At 42.2% G+C, this 21,288-nt stretch overlaps 2 protein-coding genes across 21 annotated transcripts in view; one reads left to right on the top strand and one right to left on the bottom strand.

Moving 5' to 3' along the window:
- Positions 1-4,254, bottom strand: part of CEP170 (centrosomal protein 170) — a 92,884-nt gene extending 88,630 nt beyond the window's left edge. For 3 of the 15 annotated variants that reach the window (XM_084756991.1, XM_084756978.1, XM_084756983.1), the window contains exon 1: positions 3,792-4,068. The gene's annotated coding sequence lies outside the window, so the exon portion shown is untranslated. Of the gene's footprint in view, positions 1-3,791; positions 4,081-4,136 lie in introns of those variants that run through there. The other 12 variants (XM_084756984.1, XM_084756982.1, XM_084756977.1 and 9 more) reach the window with 9 other exon arrangements.
- Positions 4,255-4,679: 425 nt separating this feature from the next.
- The window catches only part of SDCCAG8 (SHH signaling and ciliogenesis regulator SDCCAG8), a 204,073-nt gene continuing 187,464 nt past the window's right edge, over positions 4,680-21,288 (top strand). Inside the window, exons 1-4 of one of the 6 annotated variants that reach the window (XR_014774790.1) lie at positions 4,680-4,963; positions 15,091-15,243; positions 16,826-16,911; positions 19,109-19,222. Coding sequence is in view for 2 of the 6 variants with exons in the window: in XM_084758220.1 (XP_084614346.1) it covers positions 4,897-4,963; positions 15,091-15,243; positions 16,826-16,911; positions 19,109-19,222 (420 nt within the window). In the remaining 4 variants the exon portion in view is untranslated. The remainder of the gene's footprint in view (positions 4,964-15,090; positions 15,244-16,825; positions 16,912-19,108; positions 19,223-21,288) is intronic. The other 5 variants (XR_014774791.1, XR_014774792.1, XR_014774793.1 and 2 more) reach the window with 5 other exon arrangements.

Raw genomic sequence — 21,288 nt, 5'->3', positions numbered from 1 at the left:
GTGGGGAACTACACCTGGGTCCTCTGCAAGAGCAGCTAGGATCTTAATCGCTGAGCCATCTCCCCAACTCCAAGTCTTTCAACTTTAAATGTGTAACATGATACCTCGATAAAGCATGTTGTAAAAATTACCACTTGGTAGGTGCTCCATGCAGTGTGTTTTATTTACCTTTTCAATAATGCTATGCCTCCAAAGAAAAATATTTTCTATAGCACTGACTACTAATGCGCTAAAATGGTTACTTGTTCTCTACTGTCTCACGTGGTTCCCAGTTCTATACAAAGCTTGGCATTCTTTCCCACTCCTTCCTGTTCAGTTACTATTATATGTAAGTAATTTATATGACACTAGCTTTCCTCCTGTTAGTTTCTTTTAAGCTTTTGTTTGACATGAAACAAGGCTAATACATATTTGCTGTTACTTTGCCTGAAAAAAATACATATCCTGTTGCACAATCATTTCAGCTAAACTGGACCATATATTCAGTTTAATCAACTACAAATGTTTCCTTATTCTTTTTATACCACAAAAAAGGGAACTCAGTATTGAACACATAAACATTAGAACAAGTAAAATCAAAGCTCACTTCGCCACGGGTAGTTACCAGAAATCTTGATTGTTAAGAAAAAATTAAATGAGAAAAGATGGTCTGAGGCTTTTATTCCACTAAACTTGACCCTCCTTTTTTTGTAAGTGAAAGAGGTCAATGTTTAATGCTTTAATCATTATTTATCCATCAAACATCGATGGCCTATAGCTAATTCAGAAAAATTTGCAACTCTACAGGTATTTTCAACTTAGTATAACCTCTTATATTTTTATTAGACTAGTATACTGCTTAACACTCTGATGTTGAAGACAGAAGAAAAGCCAGTATAAAGGACCTGCTGGGCTAGCCAGATGACCAGGCAGGATTCAGATCACCACAAGCCATGCTGGACAGGCATGGTAACCTGAGTGGGGTACAGTTGGTTCAGAAGGTAAAGAGGGGGTTCCTGGAACAAGTCAGCTAGGGAGACTAGCTTTATCCATATGCTGTGGGTTCATTGGAAATACCCTGCCACAAACTAACAATGTAGAAAAGCACCTAAGGAAACTTCAGCCTCAGGCATACATGCATGCCACAACACATGAAAACATGCATAACACACATGCATGCAAACAACACACACTCATGGGGGAAAAAACCAAACCTAACAACAACAATAACAAAAAAAAGCTAACCAAACAAACAAAAAAGTCAACCAAACAAACAAAAAAACCAGAATGCAATACCATACAGATAAGCTCAAATATTAAGCTTGTGTAGTATTTGATTACTAGCAGATGCAATAATAAAACTGAGTTTTGATTGCCTCCCCCCACCCCAGTAAATAAAAAGAAATGAGAAAGTGAAACAAATTACTAAGTACAGAATTTTAAAAATCACTCTGATATTTGCATTAGCATGCAGAATTGATACTTATGTTTACAATGCAGGTTTCATTATTCTAATGCTAAAATAAGAAACAAAGATTATGTATTCTACACAAAATAATTTTAGGATACCATGAGATTTATTGGTAAAATATACTTAAAATTTTACTGAATAATATTCACATATGGAATTTGATTATAATTTTTTAAAAAATTGACTGAAATCTAAGCTGAACATGATGGTGCGTGCATTTAATCCCAGCACTCAGGAAGCACAGGCATTAAGAATTCAAGGCCAGCTTGCCTACAGAGCAAGTTCTAGGGCATCTAGGGTTATTCAGAGAACCTTGGTCTTAAAAAACATAACAGTCAAACAAAAATTTGGCTGTACTCTAATAAAAATCTATAAAAATATCGAGATAGAGTAGAATTAAAGAACAAAAATTAAATGTTAAAAGCCCACTTTATAGCAAAGCCCCTCCAAATGCTATCAAAAGGTGAATGCTACTATAAGTTAAAATTTAATTCATTAATTAAGGAAAAACCAAACATCATTAAGTTCTTGTGTACATTTTATTTTTAACACAGGCTATAGAGTTGACCATGGTATAAAATATTAGGACATATTACATTTTGGTTATTAGTAAGTAGGGAAGCCAGTCTGTTTTACAAAAAGCAAATGTTGAGACATTTTCCTTTAGTCTATAAAACTCAAGCTCCAGTTCAGTATAATTCTAATTTATGTCAACACAAAGAGTAAAATAATACAACTGTGAGAACAGAGTTAACTAATGCAATCCACTCAAGGAGCATGTAGGAAATGTTCTATGTATTTGTGCAGGGCAGGGGACTAGGGCACACAGGAGAGATAGTAGAGCTGCTCAGATCCTGGTTTTGTTTGACTCTGCCTTCAATCGCTTCAGAGTAGGCAAACAAGTGCGCCAACTTTGCCTGTTCTTAGTTTCTGTTAAGCCCACTCAAGACATACGTTTTAGGACACCAAAGTTTTATAGTACTTACAAAAGGACGAAATAAAGCAGCCTTTTAGAACAATGGCAAAAAAATACCGACTGGTAGGTTTGTAACTTGCTACTTCTCAGTCCTCGGTCCCTGAAGGCTAAGTACACAGGGCTGTATCCATAAAGATGTAGTCTGTATTTATAATGTAACTCACACGTTATCCCTCCACCTGCTCATCCTGCTCCATCCTATCGTCTGCAGAAAGCTTGGCAAAGCACTGCCAACACCATACGCTTAAGATTCAAATGCTTTTAAATGATGCATTTTCAAGTAAATGTGTTGTCTGCTTCAACAAATTCCTCTCCAACAGTTGAATTTTCATTAACAGAACAAAAAACCAATCAATTTGAGAAACTGAAATATAGCCGGCCTATTTTTTGTTTTGTTTGCTTTAATCGTATCCTCATGTATTCCCTTAGGAACATGAGCGAATTACCCACCCAGTGGAAAAAATAATTCTGCTGGTTCATTTCCCTGCTAAACAACAGCTTTGCTGTCAGGCCCTACCTAACCCAGCCTTCATTGTCACCCAGTAATTTTAAATTGATCACCTTGGACGACTTGGACTCTAGCAGGTATAGACTGTCTTCTTTACATTCTTAGGGGTGGGGTGGGGGGGAGGAAGACGACAACAGTAAAACTACTCAACACTAGAAAACAGAGATCATATATATGACTTAGGGCACAATTCCTTGTCTTCCAGTGCGTGTCACGCAGCTGCTATTTCTCCCCCTTGAATAAAATGGAAGGGAACCAGACCCAAACCCCACATCTGAATCTTGGGACAATGAAGCCCACAGGAAGCCACTCGCTCCTCCCCGTGGGTTTACTACCCAGCTAGAAGCTAAGTGGGGTGCAGTTGCCTGGCAGGCTGTGTGACAGCGCGTCTTCCACGCCCTCCCAACGCCACCCGTAGGCTCGTCCTCCGACCCCCGGCGACCCCACCTCCGGACACCCTCCGGAGCACAACCCAAAACCAACCCTACAAAAGGGATGGGCTCCCTGGAAAACTCCCTTCCCCAGCGGCCACGCAGCCCAGTCCCTTGACGCTCCGCCGGCAGCAGCGTTCCCAGACTGCTCTGGTGGTGGCTGCACAAAGCCGGGACTGAGCTGAAGAGCCCCGGGCGCACCGAGGGGGGAAGCCGGCCCCGGGCGGGCTGCCGGCCGCAGCCGGTGGGGGAGGGGAGGGAAGAGGAGGGCGGCGTCCGCGCGGGGCGTCCGCGCAGCGCCTCCTCGGCCTCCAGGCCCGCACTCCATCCCGCCGCGGGCCGCGCCCCGATCCGGGCCGCGGGAGCCGAGGAGGATTGAGGATGTGCAGAATCCCGGGCCGCGCCGACCCCGAGCGCATCACTTACCCCTCACCGCAGAGAGGGACCGGACGGGAGGCGGGGCGCGGCGCGTCCCGTCAGTCTCTGCCACGCTGTCCTCCCCCCGCAACCCCCGTCGGCCGTTGTCGTCGCCGCCGCCGCCGCCGCCGCCGCTGCGGAGCTGGGGCCCCCTCGGTTCCGCTGGGCAATAACGTTATTCCACACACGCCCCACACATAGCGGGAACGGCCGCGAGCGGCAGCTCAGTGCGCAGGCGCATCGCGAAGGGCACGGAGCCAAGCCCTCTCCCTCCTCCTGCCTGGGGCCCAGCGGTGCCTCACTGCGCAGGCGCCAGACCCAGACAATGAAAGGGGGCTTTACGGAGGGTCTCACCCTCATGCTCTTGCAGCTGCCCACTGCGCAGGCGTGCCTTCAAGACCGGTTTAAACAATGAAGAGCCGCTTGGCTGGAGAGGGACCGCAACCAACCAGGACTACGATTCCCAGCGGGCAGCGCGCCAACTCCACGCGGAAGGCGGGGCTCTGGGCATGCTAGGAATTGTAGTGTCCGCCGCCTTCACGATTTCGCTATTCGGAAGAGTTACAGCTTCATTCTCTAGAGAAAAGCACTCTTGACAGACATCCTAACTAAAACATAGTTTTCAGTGAATCCCTGAGGAGAGCTCAGGGATCAACTCCACAACGGCCCATTTTGAAAAGTCTAGGCCTTCGCCGGACCACTTCTGTCAGCGGGTCGGTCCAGGTGGCTGGATGATGGCCGGACAGCAGGACTAATTCAAGCCGGGCAAAAAGGAAAAGGGCGCGGCCTGCCAACCCGTCTCTTGGCAACCGGCTCAGGCCGCTAAACTGCCGGAGTGGCGCCCCAGCGCATAGCCTTCTGGGAAGCGTAGTGTATCTTGAAGGCTCGTAGTACTCTTGAGGCTGCAGGGTTTGAGCCAGAGAACTACAACTCCCGACGTTCACCATGAGGGCCAGGGGGTAGGAAGAGCCCCCAAGAGCTCGGTCCGGGGTGCTTGGCTCCCTAGTGACAGCAGCGACAGGAAGCAGACAGGAATCCCCCCAACCCCCTTCGCTAGGCTGTCCTCGGAGGGGTACACTGGAAACTTTCCCGCTTAACTCCCATCTCTGACTCCATGGCGAAGTCCTCAGGGAACTCTACCCTGGAGGACAGTCTGGGGCAATATCAACGGAGTCTCCGGGGTGAGTTGCTCCGAATCTCAGTGCCTTTCTCCCAGGTCACATGGCTAGTTAGTGGGTGGTTTTCCTGACACTTTCATGAGCATCAAACAGGCTGTGGAGGAAGAAGACGGATTGCTCTGATCTTATGGATGAAATCGTTTAGTTTGGGTTTTAGGATTAAGCAGCGTTGTTACCTCTGATTTTTAGGGTTACCTGACCCAATGAGGTACCTACATCTTGATTTAGGTGTCAATCAGCCAGTACCAGCACAAGCTCGTGGACAACTCTATGCCACTTTTACCTTGTTGCCGTACTTTGCTGTTTAATGCAATAAGTTTCTTATTTATATATTTTTACACATTCAAATTCAGGTGTAGTAGATCAAATCTGAGCACTAAAACCAGAAACAAAACACTAACAGTTATTTGAAATAATATGGTATTTAATCTATAGTATTTTCATATAGAAAAAGATTTAAAACTTGATTTTACTAATGTCCCCCATTTTACATGTCAGGAAATCGAAGTTCAGAGAAGTTGAATTGTAGGCCCAAACACACATGTGGTTCGTAGTGCCAAAGGCAGGTCTTAAATTCAGGCCTCTGAACCTTTAAAAGCCTACGTCTTTCTTATTAATCAAGTCATTACTAGAATGGAAACCTGTTTTGTTTACTTCAAGTGTTCTGAGGAAAGTGCTGGAAGAACGCTTATCAAGAACGCTTATCTGGTGAAGCGGCATCCATACTCAAAGCTAGCTCTGCCATCCTGACAATGTACATAAACCTCTGGAAGCTTGAGACCGTGTTATATTGAAGTTGTAGTGTTAACTACACCATGATTATTCTGGGGAACAAAAGGAACAAAATGAATTATGAACATAAAACTGAGATTTTTCTCCCCCAGACCTTTAAAAATTGTTACTCTGTAGCAAGAAAGGAACTGTGACTGTGATTCAGAATGCGTGTCTGGCACATGGAAAGGAAGGGAGGAGAGATGAGCAAGTAAATATGGGACACATGAGTAAAACTGTCACTAAAACCTTTATTCTACTCGTTGTGACGCACTTTCTCCTATTCTACATTTTCATTATCCCATAGGCTATGGCCAACAATTAAAATATTTGATTCTTTTATAACCTGATTTATTCAGCAAATACTAATTGAATGTCTTATTTGGGTTAGCTGTACTACATGATAAATGTGCAATGAGTCCCTGTGGCTGTGGATTCTTTTGGATTAGTGGGAGAGAATAAATGAGGCAAACTGCATTTGCTGTAGTTTAAAATAAGGGTCAAAACCAATGTTTGGCACATAGATGCTAATTAAATGTTAGCTGCTACCTGTAAAATGTAAATTTTTTGAGAAGACTGCAAAGTTCATCTCCATGTACTCTTGACTTTGTAGGCATATTGCTTATCATCTGTATCTATTGTTACTGATTGTTAGCATCCTCAGTATTAAAACCATAAGATGGAAGAATTTAATGCAATCCTCCACCTACTGCTAGTTCAAGAGTTAGTGGGTACCAGAGTAACTTTTTATTTCGATTCAAGAAAAATTTTGTGCTCAATGTTATAAATGGTTGTACGTTTTCCAGATTGGTACATTTTTCTGTTTTGTTGTTGTTTGCCTTCTGGTTTCATCTAGTTCTTCTGTGATGTAATTTTTGACCTCTATTTAACCACCAGGGGACTTTTTAATTTTAGTCAATTTGATGTAGTCATGTGGTTGATCTGATGGGGGCATCAGAGAATGAGGAAGTGACAGACACAAGTGACATCATGCTAGGATAGGAAGGGCCATGGGCTCAGATGGAGACACAGCAGCAGTCTAGGAACTCAGCAGGAGAAAGGAGTTTCTGTAGGGAGCAGTCTTCTGGGAGAAGGAAGCTGTGCTCTGTACTTTCCGCACCTACTGGTTTCAACTAAAGGTCAGCTGTGTCCATACTTTGAGCAGGGGAAGCCTTGCCAGTCTCCAGAGCCTGCCCTGCCATTCCGATGGGTGTGAGACATTGGGGTTCTTGACTTGGCGGTGCTCATGTCGACAACACACATTCAGGGTGTCATCTCCTCCCTCACACTGGGGATTGTGTACTATTAAGCATTTTGATGTAGTCATAAGGCTAATTTCAAACTCATTTTATAGAACTGGGTACTTAGCTTGATGAAGTAGCACAGATTAGCCTGGACAAGCCTGAATTCAATCCCTAGTACCATAAAAACAAATCTTGTCGTACTAGATGTAGTTGCTGTGCTATTGCTTCCAGTAACTTTTGATAACATGAAGTTCTAAGATAAATTTAAAATTTATAATTAGCGTAAGAACCATTTAATGTCAAAATATTCAACCAATAACAAATATGAGATATAGAAGAAAGATAAACATCTGTAAAATTAAGGCATAATTTTAGCAATGAATCAAGAAGTAGAACTTGAATTTTTCCTGGTTTTCAGGATGTATTATTTATTGATTTAGTGACATCATTACCACAATATCTAGAAGGAAGAAACAAAACAGGATTAATCCTTAACTCAAGCGTAGTCAAATATCAATTACTACTTTTAGATAGAATAATTCCCTTTAAAGTAAACTTCTGTTTTTGACCAGACAGACTGTGTTGAATAGGACATTATTTGTTATTTAAAAATTGCCCAGTATTTAAAAATTGTGTTATAAAATGTCCTCCTTAGTTTATGTATGTTGGAAGACTATAAAGTATTGGTCTTTTCTTCCTGTAAAATCTTGAGATTTTAAAAATAAGTCTTCATTCACTAATTGCTAGTATTCTGCATTCTTATGAAATAGCCATATGAACATTCAAGTTCATAGTCAAAGTGAGCATATCACTGGTCTCCTGGGAGCACAGAGCTCAATCTGGGACTAGAAAGGATTTGGAAGGCTTCTTGGCCGGGTGGTTAGGTGTTCATTAAGTCGATGTCAGTAGGTGACACACCTTTAAGTCAAGGCCCAGTGGCTGAGAGACGTCTTTGTAACCAGGGATGTAGCAAATGCTCCTGCTTCCTCTCTGAATAGCCCCCACAGAATTAAGTCTTTGGACACGTGGTCCCCAGTTGCTGGCACTGTTTTGAAAGGTTGTAGAATGTTTGGCTTTACAGTCCTAGCATCGCTCCATTTTATCGTTTCCTGTTACCCCTTTTTGGTTGCCTGGGCCTTCGGTAAGAAGTTGGGGGAAGAGACTGTGGCATACACCTGGAATCCCATTACTTGGGAGATTGAAACAGGAGGCTGAGCTCTTTGCTTGTTGGTTGGTCACAGTGTGAACAAGTTAAAGTTCCTGCCACCAAATACTTAGTGGTAACTCTATGCTACACCAGACAGGATGTATGGTGACCTTTGAACCGTGAGTCAACTCTTTCCTAAATTGCTTCTGGGAGGTGGTTAGTCCTGGTGATGAGAAAAGTAACTAATATGTCCTCCTATTTCTATTTTGTGCATTGCACTGGGGATGTAGCCCTGCAGTAGAACAGTTGCCCAAAGAGTGAAGGGTCAGTTCAGCCTCCACCAATGAGATAAACAATTTCAGTGCATGATTGTATGAGGACATGAGATGAAGTCAATTAGCTTAAAAGCCAAGAAAGTGGAAGAGAGTCAGAATTACAGTTGACCCTGGATGTTTTAGGTGTTACGCATTAGAGCAAGCGGTTCCAGTATTAAAAACAGTGACATTGCAAGGTAATGTGGGGCCTGCCTACTAGCAGAGCCATGCGGGTGTGGATGCAGTTTATCAGCACCTTTATCAGATGATTCTTAGCTGCCTTTGGCTGAGTGGGCAATGGCATAAACAAGCTTGCGCTTTGACAGGAACATATACTTTCTCTTTTATGTACACTCTGTATGCAGTTCTCACCTTTTTCAGCCCCTAGATGGAATCTGTGGAGAATATGACAGAGTCAGGAGAGAATGTGTGACTAGGAGGCAGATCACTGACTTCCTGTCGCTTGGCTGATTCCTATCTGTGTGACCTTGGGCCAGTTAATAAGTTGGATTTGGATTTCTATTTCCTCATCTGTAAGATTAAAAGCGTCAACTAGATGTGAGAATTGTTGCTTGAAGGAGCCAAGTGTGTAAGGGACTTAGTGAAAGAGACTAGGCCAAGAACAGGCGTGTGCTTGCTGCCTTTCATTTCCTTCCTGGCTTCCTTCTCCCTTCTTTCTGCTCATATCTTGTGAAACTGAGGTTAAGAATTTGAACTGGTCCAGAGCAAGTAAGAAGGAGACTGTAGGAAGAGCACTAATCTTGGGGAAAGGCCTCTGTATTTGATGTAATTGGAGAGAAGTGGAGAGAATGTTGATGGTGGATGTTTTTACTTGGATGTGAATGACACATCTCTCTAGATCCTGCTAGGGAAGAACTCACATCTGCAGAGGGGTTGTGTAATAGTACTAACTGAGAGTTTTGCATGTATACAAGCCAGCAGTGATGTCATCTGGACCCTTGGCCCACTTAAAACACATGTTTATCTTCAGGAGAGTTTCTCTTTTTCTCAAATTTACTCATAAAACTTACACTTCTTTTCTACTTCTATAAATATTTTCTTGATTTTTTATTTACTATGAGTTACTTGTATTTATACATCTGTAGGTACACACCACATACCCACCCATACATACACACACACATACGTACTCATATGTAAACACTTGGGGGGATGTAAGAATTATGAGTGTTTTTGTTTATATATTCATGTTGTTTTTTAGTACTATTAGCTTTTTTGGCTCTTTTATTTTTACTAGAATAAAAATCAATAAGCTAGGCATACTGGTCATTCCCATGCTGAGGTGACGGAGGCAAGGAGATTCTAGTTAAGGCTGCCCTGAGTAGTTGAAAACAAATAAACTCCCAATTTTCTTTTTCCTTTGCTATTGAGGTGAAATAGGTAAAAGACAAGATTTAACAACAGACAGAAAGGATGTTGACAGTAGTCAGCCTACAACAGGCAGAAAGGATGTGCACAGTAGTCAGCCTACAACAGGCAGAAAGGATGTTCACAGTAGTCACCCTACAACAGGCAGAAAGGATGTTCACAGTAGTTACTCTAAAATAGGCAGAAAGGATCTTCACAGTAGTTAGCCTGCAACAGAAGGAAAGGATGTAGTCACTCTACAACAAGCAGAAAGGATGTTCACAGTAGTCAGCCTACAACAGGCAGAAAGGATGTTCACATTAGTCACTTGCAAACATAACCTTGTTTCCAACATGTTATAAAATTGTAAATGTATTTTACTATGTTCCTAGAAAGAAGATAACCAATCAATTGAGATAATAAGAAAAATTATATTCTCTTTTAGCATCATTAACATTTTGTACTTCAGTGATATTACCAGCTCATGGCATTCTTTTTTTTACATGAGTACAGAGGGAAAGAAAATATCCTCACTTCTGCACACATCCCAGTAACCTGGATCACGACGGAGTTCATTAAGCCCTTTGAAAGGTTTGAAGGTGTGGACCTAGTGCAAATACTGCATCAGGCTCTACCTTTGCAATAAAGTAAGCTAAATATGATTTTTGATCTTTTTATTGCAACAGAAATGTAAAGAATCCTACCTTGATAGTGGTGGGCTTTGGTTATACCCTGCCCTACCATCACTAATACCAACAGTGTGCTGTGCTGACCCCTGCATCAAAGGGCTGCTGCTGTTGCTGCCTAATAAAGTGGTGGGTGTGGTGAGTGTACACTTACAGCGGAAATCGCTCATCAAGGCTGAGCAGGAGTTATCTTGCTTCATTGATCTCAACCAGGGACAGTCTGGCTGGAAAGTGAACATTTAGTAATGTCTACAGGCATTGTTGATTGTCACACTGGGGGCGCAAGGAAGTGGAAGCCAGGGACAATGGCAAAGATGCATAGCCTGGTTCCTATGACAGAGTTATCAGGTCTGAAACACCAATGCCACTGTGTTCAGATGTAGCCATTGCAAGGCTTTGCAAAAGACTCAAGAAAGAGTAATTACAATTATGAATACAGATTGTGTTGTCTGGTGAGTCTACCCCAAGTCTTCTGCCAGCCCAGCTGGAATTAATTCTCTATTCGTAAAAGGACCAGGTTCATTAGTCTGCCCAGTGGTGCCAAAGAGGTGCCAGATGAATGCCACAGGATGGACAAACCAGTCTCAGACTTGCCACCTCATGTGTCATTGATAATATTCCAGGCCCTGCTTTCTTATGAAGAGTTCACTGTTGTTGAAGTTGTTTTTCCACTGGTGCCATCCATTTCAGCACATTTCAGCCATTGGAATTAGGATCATGGTTTTGTTGACATTTTCGTTTCTGTCACGTTCTTTTCATCATTTTCACTGCTGTGCTTGCTGCTTATACACTTGGCTTTGTCCGATTGTGGATGAGGCTGTTTCCTTCATGATATTGCTGCTACCTCTTGGTTCCCTAGAAAACCATGACAGCCATCTTATAAATGGGGATGTGGTCCTGGCAAGTGTGAACAGATACGGTTTTCTTGTCTTCCTGTGGTTTCTTTTTTCTGCTTGTCTGCCTAGTCTAAACTTGTGTCAGGAACTGCAGGGCCTCTCATATCTCAGACTAGCAAATGGTTCATTGTACGTTTTCTCAGAGACAGCTGGGCACTTTGTAGACTAAGTCCCCACCCCTGACTCTAGGGCATTTCTCTTTCACATCTCCTAGGCAGATGGAAAATGTAGAAATTAATAATTGATTAGATGAATGTAGTTGTTAGTCTTACACTGAGGGGCACTTGTGCTTTGCTCAAAAACATATTAATGTCACCCCAGCGGAGGAGCTATCGGCAGGTCCTGTGGCGGGGGTGGGGCTGGCCCTCCTTCTAAAGTGGTGCAGCTACTAGTTTGTTGCCATGTTCCTAAAAAGCACCACACCTGTACTCATGCAGGCAATCCTAATTCAACTCAGGGGTTTACAAAAGAACAACAAGATAAACCACATTTAAATAGGAGAGGACTTTTGCGGGAGGAGGAAGGGGTCTGGACGGCAGGGGCTTGGGTGAGGAGGGATAGTAGTGGATGTTGAAAATGATGAGAAAACGTTATGTATGCAGATAATGGTCAAAGTTTAAAGCTATCTTTTAAAAAGTTAAAGTTGATTAAAAGAAGCTCAGTGGTGAGCCAGGAGTTAAAACGTAGGGAGAAGAGAAATTGGACTGAGAAATAAATAAGACTCACTTTGACTTCAGTGTTCAGCTTAAAAACCTTTTAGGGGCTCATTGTACTGGCTGACGCTTGGATAATGGACTGCAGATAGAGCATTCACTTGCACTTGTGTTCATGTGCTCTGTCAGATGCAGAGGCTCTGTTTGCATTTATGCTTATAATTAAGTTTATATACAGCCTACAGTTGGTGCCGGAGAGAAGAAATCAGAATGTATTCTGAAATAGGCAGCTGTCCTCGGAGAACAGAGGAAATGGATATTCTTCTGGCTCTTGGTTAGATAAAATGGTAACTATGAGCAGCGGGGTAGGAAATGATAAAGGGGCCCTCCCATCTAATCTGGTCGCTTAAGTGTGAGCAGCAGTGAACTGCATTTGGTGAGAGGTGGATTATGGGAGGTTCCGTCGCAGTGGCTCCAGTTAAAGAGTCATGGCATCTCATCTGTCTTGAATCATCTTAATTTATCCCTCAGGATTAACTCAGTCTGTCATATCATAAGCATGCTGCTATCGAGAATTGAAAACACTTAATGTGCTTTGAAATGTTACACTGAATGATTTTAAAATGTCTTTACCTTGAGCTTAGTTTTAGGATGCAGTTCTTGCAGGAATTCCTTCAGTGTGTGAGAACGTGCAAAAATAAACCAAACCAAAGTTCACTTTTAGAGAGAGGTTAATTTTTGAGCTCACGGCCTTGTAATTTTGATGCTTTTTAGCATGTAATGTTGGTGTGGTTATGAAAGACTGAGTGAAAATATTAGAAACAGGAATAAAAGTTGTTGCAAGTTGGGCCACAGTTGCTGTGTGGTAGAGTCCTTGCTTAGCATCCTTCCTTGGTATAGGTTCAATCCCCAGCATCTATGTCATCTGTGTTTACATATAATATATATTAAATAGAAAGCAATATATTAATATGTGCTTTATATATAAATATTAAAAATATTAGTATATTTTATATATTAAATATATAAAGCAGGAACCCTGCCATTATTGTAATCTCATGAAAGAACTTTACTATAGGGATTCCTCACTGTATTTTTTTTAATGTAAGATTTCCTTTTCCTTTTTTTCCTAATAGAACTTCTTAGCTTTTAATCAGAGTAGATATAAATAAATAATTATCTTTGTCTTAGACGTGAAGTAATTCGATAGCTCCGTGGAGCATCCCTTTAATGTTAGTCCCACCCTCTGCTTCCACTCTAATGGGCACTGTAAAGACAAGTGCTTTATTTATAGATTTAACACACAAATCTAAATGTCTGAATGCATTGCATATCATAGAACACTTCCATTTTCCTTTCTCATTGACAAGTCTTTTTAGAAAATACTGAGTTTTAGAAAACTATTGCTGCTCCTTGTATTGCTAAAACCAGGACTGCATCTAATCTGGACTTTCCTAAACCCAGAGTGAGTAGGAAGGGACCAGACCTGGTTATCAGTCAGCACCAGGCTTGTGAAGGTCTGAGCGGCATAGAGAAAACAGTGGTGGTAAATTCACCATGAAGACAATAGGATTTCTTCATTCACCTCAGGTCAGACCAGTTTTTTTTTGTTTTTGTTTTTGTTTTTGTTTGTTTGTTTGTTTGTTTTTTTAGTGTTATCCATGTAGAAGGTGAGTTCCTGTGAGTAAAGTAACCATATTGCATATTTTGTAACATGGAGTATTTTTTTCTGCTAAGTAATATGGTTATTATGTTTGATTCTAAACTTAAAAGCTACTGACATTGGCCTCTCCCACACCAGCAAACATGTGTGCTCTGCCACGTGCCCTTTACAAAGGCTCTGGGGACCTGAGTACAGACCCTCAGGTTTGCAGAGCAAGCGCTGGGTTCTCACCCCAGCGTCATTCTCATGCCATGACAGTTGAGTGGTCTCTGGGATCTGCTGGAGGCTGCGCTGAGCAGCTGGGAGGAAGACAGGGAAAGTAGGGGAGCTTCTTGTAGTCTCGGGGTCTGTCCCACTGCCTTCTCTCTATGTCTTTCCAGCAGGGTGGCCAGTTCTTAAGTAATCAGTTCAAGACAGAGAAAGCAAACCCTGCTGACCTTTCTAAAGAGGAACTGTGACTTCACTGCAGGCTGTTAATGCAAATTTAGGCCTGTGAGGAAGGGCAATGTGACCCTGAGGCTATTGATAGAGATGAGCAATGGTAACAGTATATCTTTTTTTGTTTGTTTTTGTGTTTGTTTTTCAAGACAGAGTTTCTTTATGTTATCTTGCCTGTCCTGGAGTTGGCTTTGTAGACCAGTCTGGCCTTGAACTCACAGAGATCTGTCTGCCTCTGCCTTCGGAGCGCTGGGATTAAAGGCATGTGCCACCATGCCTGGCTGATAACAGTATATCTTAAAGTATTCCATCATAGACAGTTTATGTCACTTGAGTGCTGGTTAGATTCAGTTTCGAGCCTAGGAGTGGTCATTTATACTGACCAAGTGTCTGTGAGACGTTGTCAGCCAGGTCTGCACAGTAAGGGTGCCACCTTGAGCACCCGCTGTCCAACTCTTGATCGGAACTAGCTCAGGCAGCTTGGTTTCTTACGGTAGGATGTTAGGTCACCAGAGAAAATGAGACTTCCCTGGGCCGGGGCTTGGAGTGACTGAGCCTCCTGAGTGGTTCTGTTTGCTCACCTCATATCTCTAGGTGGGGCAGGTGAGCTTTAAGCACCGAGGGACAGGAAGGAGCCTCCGCATGCTGGTGATTATCTGGGCACAAGAGAAGCTGTGCCATCCAGTCTTCCTTGCTGGTTATATCACATAGACTGAATGTTCGTACTGGTGGGAACAGAGACTATAGAGATCCCCAAGTCTAATTCCTAACAGGACTCACCTTTCTTACCTCCTCTGTTATATTCCTTAGCTAGCTACAGCTAGAATTCTGTGTTGTCCCATAAAGTTCCCCTAAAACTGGTACTCCTTTTGAGGATGCCTTGTTGGCCAAGTAGGCGTGTGATTGCTACCATTTTATTGGTCCTAGCTTTCATCACCTTTTTGTTGCAGAACGTGCCAATAGAAGCATTCAGCAACTGAGATGTGCCCTGAGAGAAGTTGACGTCACTGTGGAAGAAGAGGCACTGGATCCTTCCACCAGCATCAACGTCGAGAAGGAGGACACGGGGGTGGCCTGGCATGAACTGCAGCACAGCCATGCTGGTGAGTGTGACAGCTCGAGCACGAATGGCTCACAGTAGCTTCTCCCAACCCTGTAGAGTTGGCTCCGTGCGCTTGACCACTCTACCGCTGGCTTTCTGTTGCTGTGTGACAGAAGAGCAGTATAATTCCTTCACTTCGCCCTTTTTCTTTTGACTTCCAAAATCCTATAGACTTAAGTCCAAAATCTTAGGCTGGAGCAACAATATTTTCCTAACTTAACAATATTTTCTCACCTACTTCTCTAGTCAGACTTTGCCATGCTGTCATCTTTTTTTTTTTTAAACATTAAAAATATTTATTCCTCCTGAACACCTGTTTGTTTACCTCAGTTCTTTGTATACTTTATGATTTTACAAAGTGAGCACACCTTCAAAGTCTGGGGAACAGAAATCACAATTTAAATTTCTTGTTTGGCATGCTGACATCAAGGCAACAGTGGAAGGCAGGTGACCATTCCCAACACCCTTTTAAGATGCCTGTTACTCTGCTAATATGCAGCTGGAGGTAATAGGACCCACAAAAATACCAAGATGAAAGACAGACCAAATAGAATTGTTGGCCAGCGCAGCATCTTAACCATCCTTTTCACAAGCCTCATCTTAACTTTCTGTCTTAGAAAGAAGCCACCTCTTAGCAACCCTTTACATGTGCAGTGCCTCATGATTGAAACTTCCGAGGCCTTTACACTCTTTCCTGAGCTCTGAACTCCTGTTCACGGCTGGTGTTAGCACCTATGTGAAGCAAGCGTGCTTGTGTTCCCTGTCCTTGCAGGCTAATACACAGCTCCAGGTTACATTAGACACTTATATCTACTGGTGTAAATGTTTTTCTTTTTAAATTCTTACTGAAGAAGTGGAGTTTTTATTTTTAATATATTCTGTGTATCCCCAGCCAATAGTAAAATTCTTTTTGCCTAATGGAAGCTTAAGCAATATTTTCTAGATTGCTGTTTGGTAATAAAATGCTAGTCTACTTTCTATCACTATAGCAACAAACTGAGATAAACAAACTTATAAAGAATATACTTTTCTTTTTGAGACAGATTCTCACTATGCATGACTGGATGGCCAGGAACTCTCTGGGTAGACCAGGTGGGCTTGAACTTGTGGTCATCCTCCTGCCTGTGTTTCCCATGTGATAATATTACAGGAGCCTGCCAACATCCCCTAAGGGTTTGTTTTGGCTTATGGCTTTGCACATTTCAGTCCATTATTGATTGGCCTTGCTTCTTTGGGCAGGGAGCAGGACAGTATATCTAGGCAAGCTCATGCAGATAGGTAACTACTTGCCTCATGCCAGGAAGGGAAGAAGAGGAAGAGGCAGGATCCCACCTCCCCAGTGACTTGAAGACGTCCCCCATTTAATATTTTGATAATCAAATTTATTTTAATAATTTCTTTAAATAAACAAATCCTGCGTCTTCACTAGGTTCTACCTCTTCTAATTTCTTTTGTCCCTCATTAATGCTAAGCAAGGGGCATTTTCTTTGACCCATGGCCTTTGGGGGAACATTTATAGCCCAAGCTGTGCATAACCTATGAATCTCAAGCAAGGTGATAAATTCATTGCTTTTGCTCTGTAGTCAATCAACTGAAAGCTTTGTTGCGCCAACAAACAAGTAAGGAAAATGAGACATCTCCACCACGACGACGAAAGATGTCCCCTTCGGTAAGTGTCATCCTGTGGAGCCTGACTACAGTATCGGCTCTCTAGCCTTGCTTCATTTCCCTGTGTCATTTTGTGCATGTGGCACACATTCCAGAGTACAGCCATAGTATTTTAGTATTCTACCTCTGATTGTTTGAACAGAAGGAATCTTGTCATTTTAATTTATGTTTTTTTTGGCTTCAGAAAGGTCAAAGAGAGCAGTCTGATGAATATATTTTGCAACTGTTAGTGAATATATAAAAGTAACATACAGTGCAAAGGTATAATGTTTTAGTAATATTTTCAGAAGTTCTGGTCTATATTTAATCAATTGTAGAAGTTACTGAATGTAATGTTAGGCCCCTCTTTTGTAATACTGTTTTATTTAGTGTTATAACTAGTGAGAAATTATGCAGCATTTCTTTGAATTTGTATAATCTTTGAAGAGTTAGTATACTTTGGATAGCCACATATTAAACTTAAAGAAAAATACCTAAATATACTTTCCATCTCATCAATGCCTTAGATTTACTCTCAGGAGCCCCACTTGCTTCTAACATGCCATACCGGCTATAAGAGTCTACTTAATGGTACAGTCTGAAAGCGACTTCTAATTAGCATGCCTCATAGTTAGTATATGTAACTACGTGGTTTGGGTTCCCAGTATTCTACATGTGCTCCTGCAAATGGACCTGTGTACTTGGAGAGCATCTTCTTCCTAACTACCCTGACCCAGTAAGTGCCACACGCCAGAGCTCAGCTTTGTCCCTCAAGTGAGAAGCATATCTGAACATGCAACAGTTCTACAATGTCCTCTACTTGACTTGAAAGCACTCCATGCACCTTGTGCTTTCCAGAGCATTCTGGAAATCAAAGGCCAGCAGTAATAAGTGCACGGAGTAATAGAATGTTTCATTAAAATGATAACCAAGAGCCATAAATATTGAATATGTGAATGAAGTGTATTTCTCTAAAGTAAGAATGAAGCATGGAAGTGTGTGTTGGGGAGAATGCAGTGCTCCTCAGAGGGGGCTATTACAACACTCTTTGTGTGAGTCAAGGCTAGCCTCATGGTTCCAGAGTGTAGCAGGCAGGCTTTCTATTCCGTTGTCACACATACTGGAACTGTGAGGTGGCCACTGCTACTATGATGCATTTATATCATACTTTATGGGTTTCTAAAGAATTCTAAATATCTCATCTTCCCTTATGATTGCAAAAATTTCAGGACTGAGGCACCATGTCCTTGTAGCAAGCCTATGTGACACGCATCGTGTGGACCTAAGGCCTACACTATAACTTTGGTCCGGCTTACAATTCCTTCTTTTATACCTAGCCTAGCTCTTAGTACAGAAAACACTTCAGTTAGAAACACTACTCTGCCAAAGCCCTAAAACTCAACAGAGTGAGAAAGAGAATGTTCCCTTCACAAGGCTTCCTGTCAGGCCGAATGGTTGACTCGTTCATTTCCCCTTTCCTGATTCCATCTTCCTCAAAAAAACCAACTGCGGTAGAACTTTTCCAGAAGTGTCTTCTTGGACTCCCTAGTGGGGCTCGTGTGTCTCCTTTAGGGCTTAGCCTTAAAGATCTGTGTCCCAGGCTGCATAGTTTGAATTGCCACTAGACTAGGATCACCGTCCCACCCCCATCGCCACATGCTCCTGCACCTAAAAATAAAAAATAAAAACCCACCCAACAGCACCAACAACAAATTGAAACTCCAAACAAGCTCTTCTAACATGCGCTTTGAAACAGGATGTTGCCTCCCTGGTGTGCTTTTGACTTCCGTGTACCTGGCTGAAGCCTCTTCCTTGCTGAGCTGATGTGCACTTTCCGTTGGCACTCCTCTTCCACGGCAGTGGTTTGGAGAGAGCTGTCTCTCATGTGTCAGCATCCCTGAATGGGCTGTCATGTTGTGAAGTAGTTAAGCAGGTAGCCCATTCCAAGCCAGTTATAGTATCCTGCTCTGAAAAAGAAACTCCATTTGTCATGTGCTTTTAATATCTCTTTCACTTTGAAGCTTTCAAAAATAATATTCCTATCCTTATACTTGTAGGATTTATAGCATAGAGAAATAATACTCTGTGTAGTCTGTGATCTCGTACACCATGGTCTAGTCTTTGCTTATGTCACGGCAGCACTAAATTGCTTGTAGAGAGGATAGCCAGGTGCTTCTCTGAGAACCCTAGAGTGTCTTCATTTGTCCTTTCTGCCTTAGCGGCCATCTGAATGCGAGGACGACAGCATGCCTACCGTGCACAACCTTGTTCCTATCATTAATGACCAGTCGCAGTACATTCATCATTTAGAAGCTGAAGTCAAGTTCTGTAAGGTAAGCTGCTTGTCAATCATACCTTAGATAGAAGTTTGCTATTTTTGGTTTTCGTGTTTATTGCAATCCACTGAAAATGACTATTGTGTGGTACTGCCCTTCATGCCACTTCTGACTGTTTAATCCCCCAGTCTTCCTGGTTAGTTGTTGTTGTTGTTGTTGTGTTGTTGTTGTTGTTGTGTTGTTGAATGCTGTATATGGTGTACCAAGTAATATCAACTAAGTTAAATAGCTGTTCTGGTTATTAGTTTATGTCAACTCCACATAAAAATAGGGTCCTTTAGAAAAGGGGGAACCCTTCTGAGGAATTGCCTCCTTCAGATTGACTTATGAGTATGTCTGTGGGGCATTTTCTTATTAATGATTGCTATGGGAGGGTCCAGTCCACTGTGGGCAATGCTATCCCTGCACAGGTGGTCCTGGCCAGCCAAGTGAATCCTAATAGCCAGCCAGTAGGTGAGCCCTCGTTGGCTCTGCTGTAGCTCCTGATTCCTGGTTCGGGCCTCAAGTCCTGCCCTGACCCCCTTTAGTGGGGGACTGTAGTCAGGATGTGTAAGCTAAATATATACCTTTTCCTCTCCCAAGTTGCATATGATATTTATCATAGCATCAGAGGCCTAACTAGAACAGGCCTTTACAGTGAGCCTTTCTTTTTATGACTAGAAGTTAAGTTTTTACAGTAACATCTGGCTAAAATTTCTTCTGCGGTCTTGGAGTTGTCTCCTTTGCTGTCTTCAGGTTTCTCTAGAGAATCCTTGACAGAAATTCTGTAGGTTGACTCTCTCCACTGTTACAAGGGAGCCCTGTTGGTGTGGGAAGGCTTAGGAGGAGGCAAGGTGCTGTCTAATCCTGTGAGTCTCTTTTACGGTTCACTGAGCCTGTGCCTGGAGGGGAGGGCTGGGGTAGGCTAGGGTAGTGTGTTTGTTATTTCACACTCCATTTAGGTTTTAATACAGCCAGCGTCTATAGGTCCTTGAAGTGCTTCTGCCCAAGTCAGGCCTTGTTACAGAGAACACAGGTGCTGGGCATAATTCAGAAATGCTGCCTGGCCCTTCATGACATGAGTGGATTTATTTTTATCTTTACTTTGAGCACTTGGTAGCCATGGAATTAAAACTCTGAGGGGTCCTAGATCTTCCTACAGTTTTTAAATCTTTTTTTTAAAAAAAAGATTTATTTATTTATTTATTTATTATGATGTATACAGTGCTCTGCCTGCATGCACATCTGCAGGCAGAGGAGGACATCACATTACAGATGGTTGTGAGCCACCATGTGGGTGCTGGGGATTGAACTCATGACCTCTGGAAGAGCAGACAGTGCTCTTAGCCGCTGAGCCATCTCTCCAACCCCCAGTTTTAAAATCTTAAACAGATCCTCACTGAGCTTTGAACCATTAATCAATTATAATTTGAATTTTCCTTCCTAAGTACTAGCTGCTGCAGAGGTTTCTTATAGGTTTCTGCTTCAGTGTTGTCATTCTAAGCATGTTTTCTCCAACGTAGAGGGACATTTTTTGTGTGTGTGACTTCATTTCTTTGATGGGTCTAAGAAGAATTTTGATTTTCAGATTGTTAAAGCTTTTTATTAGAGAGATTGGGTTGATATCTCCCAAGCTTAATTACATGTCAGACTGAAAACTGATCTTCTGAAACATTTTTTCAATGACATTTTAATTACATGTTTGCTTTTTCCCTAAAATAGGTGAAAGAAATTTATATATTACTTAAGTTTTTTAGTTATAATAGTAATGAATATTAGGCTAAGCATTTATACATTGATATTTTTGAAATTTCTGTTTTCAGAAAGTGAGGTGCCACTCAGTAGCTACGTACATTGTGTCGTCCCTGATTCCTTATGTTGTGTGATGCTAGACAGATGATGTGTACAAGAATCTTCAAACTTTATGCTAGTTTGCTCCTTCCGTAGTTCTTCTGGGTACCAGTTCATAGGCACTGCGTATTTCTGCCTTTGCCTCTCTCACCTTCCGTCTAATCCTCACACATTATTGGCATTTAACCATTAACATTTAGTATTTAACAAACATTATTGACATCTGACTTTTC

Source organism: Acomys minous, assembly GCF_964271855.1.
Source record: "Acomys minous genome assembly, chromosome: 1".
Taxonomy (NCBI): domain Eukaryota; kingdom Metazoa; phylum Chordata; class Mammalia; order Rodentia; family Muridae; genus Acomys; species Acomys minous.
This window is presented reverse-complemented; position numbering and strand designations above follow the sequence as displayed.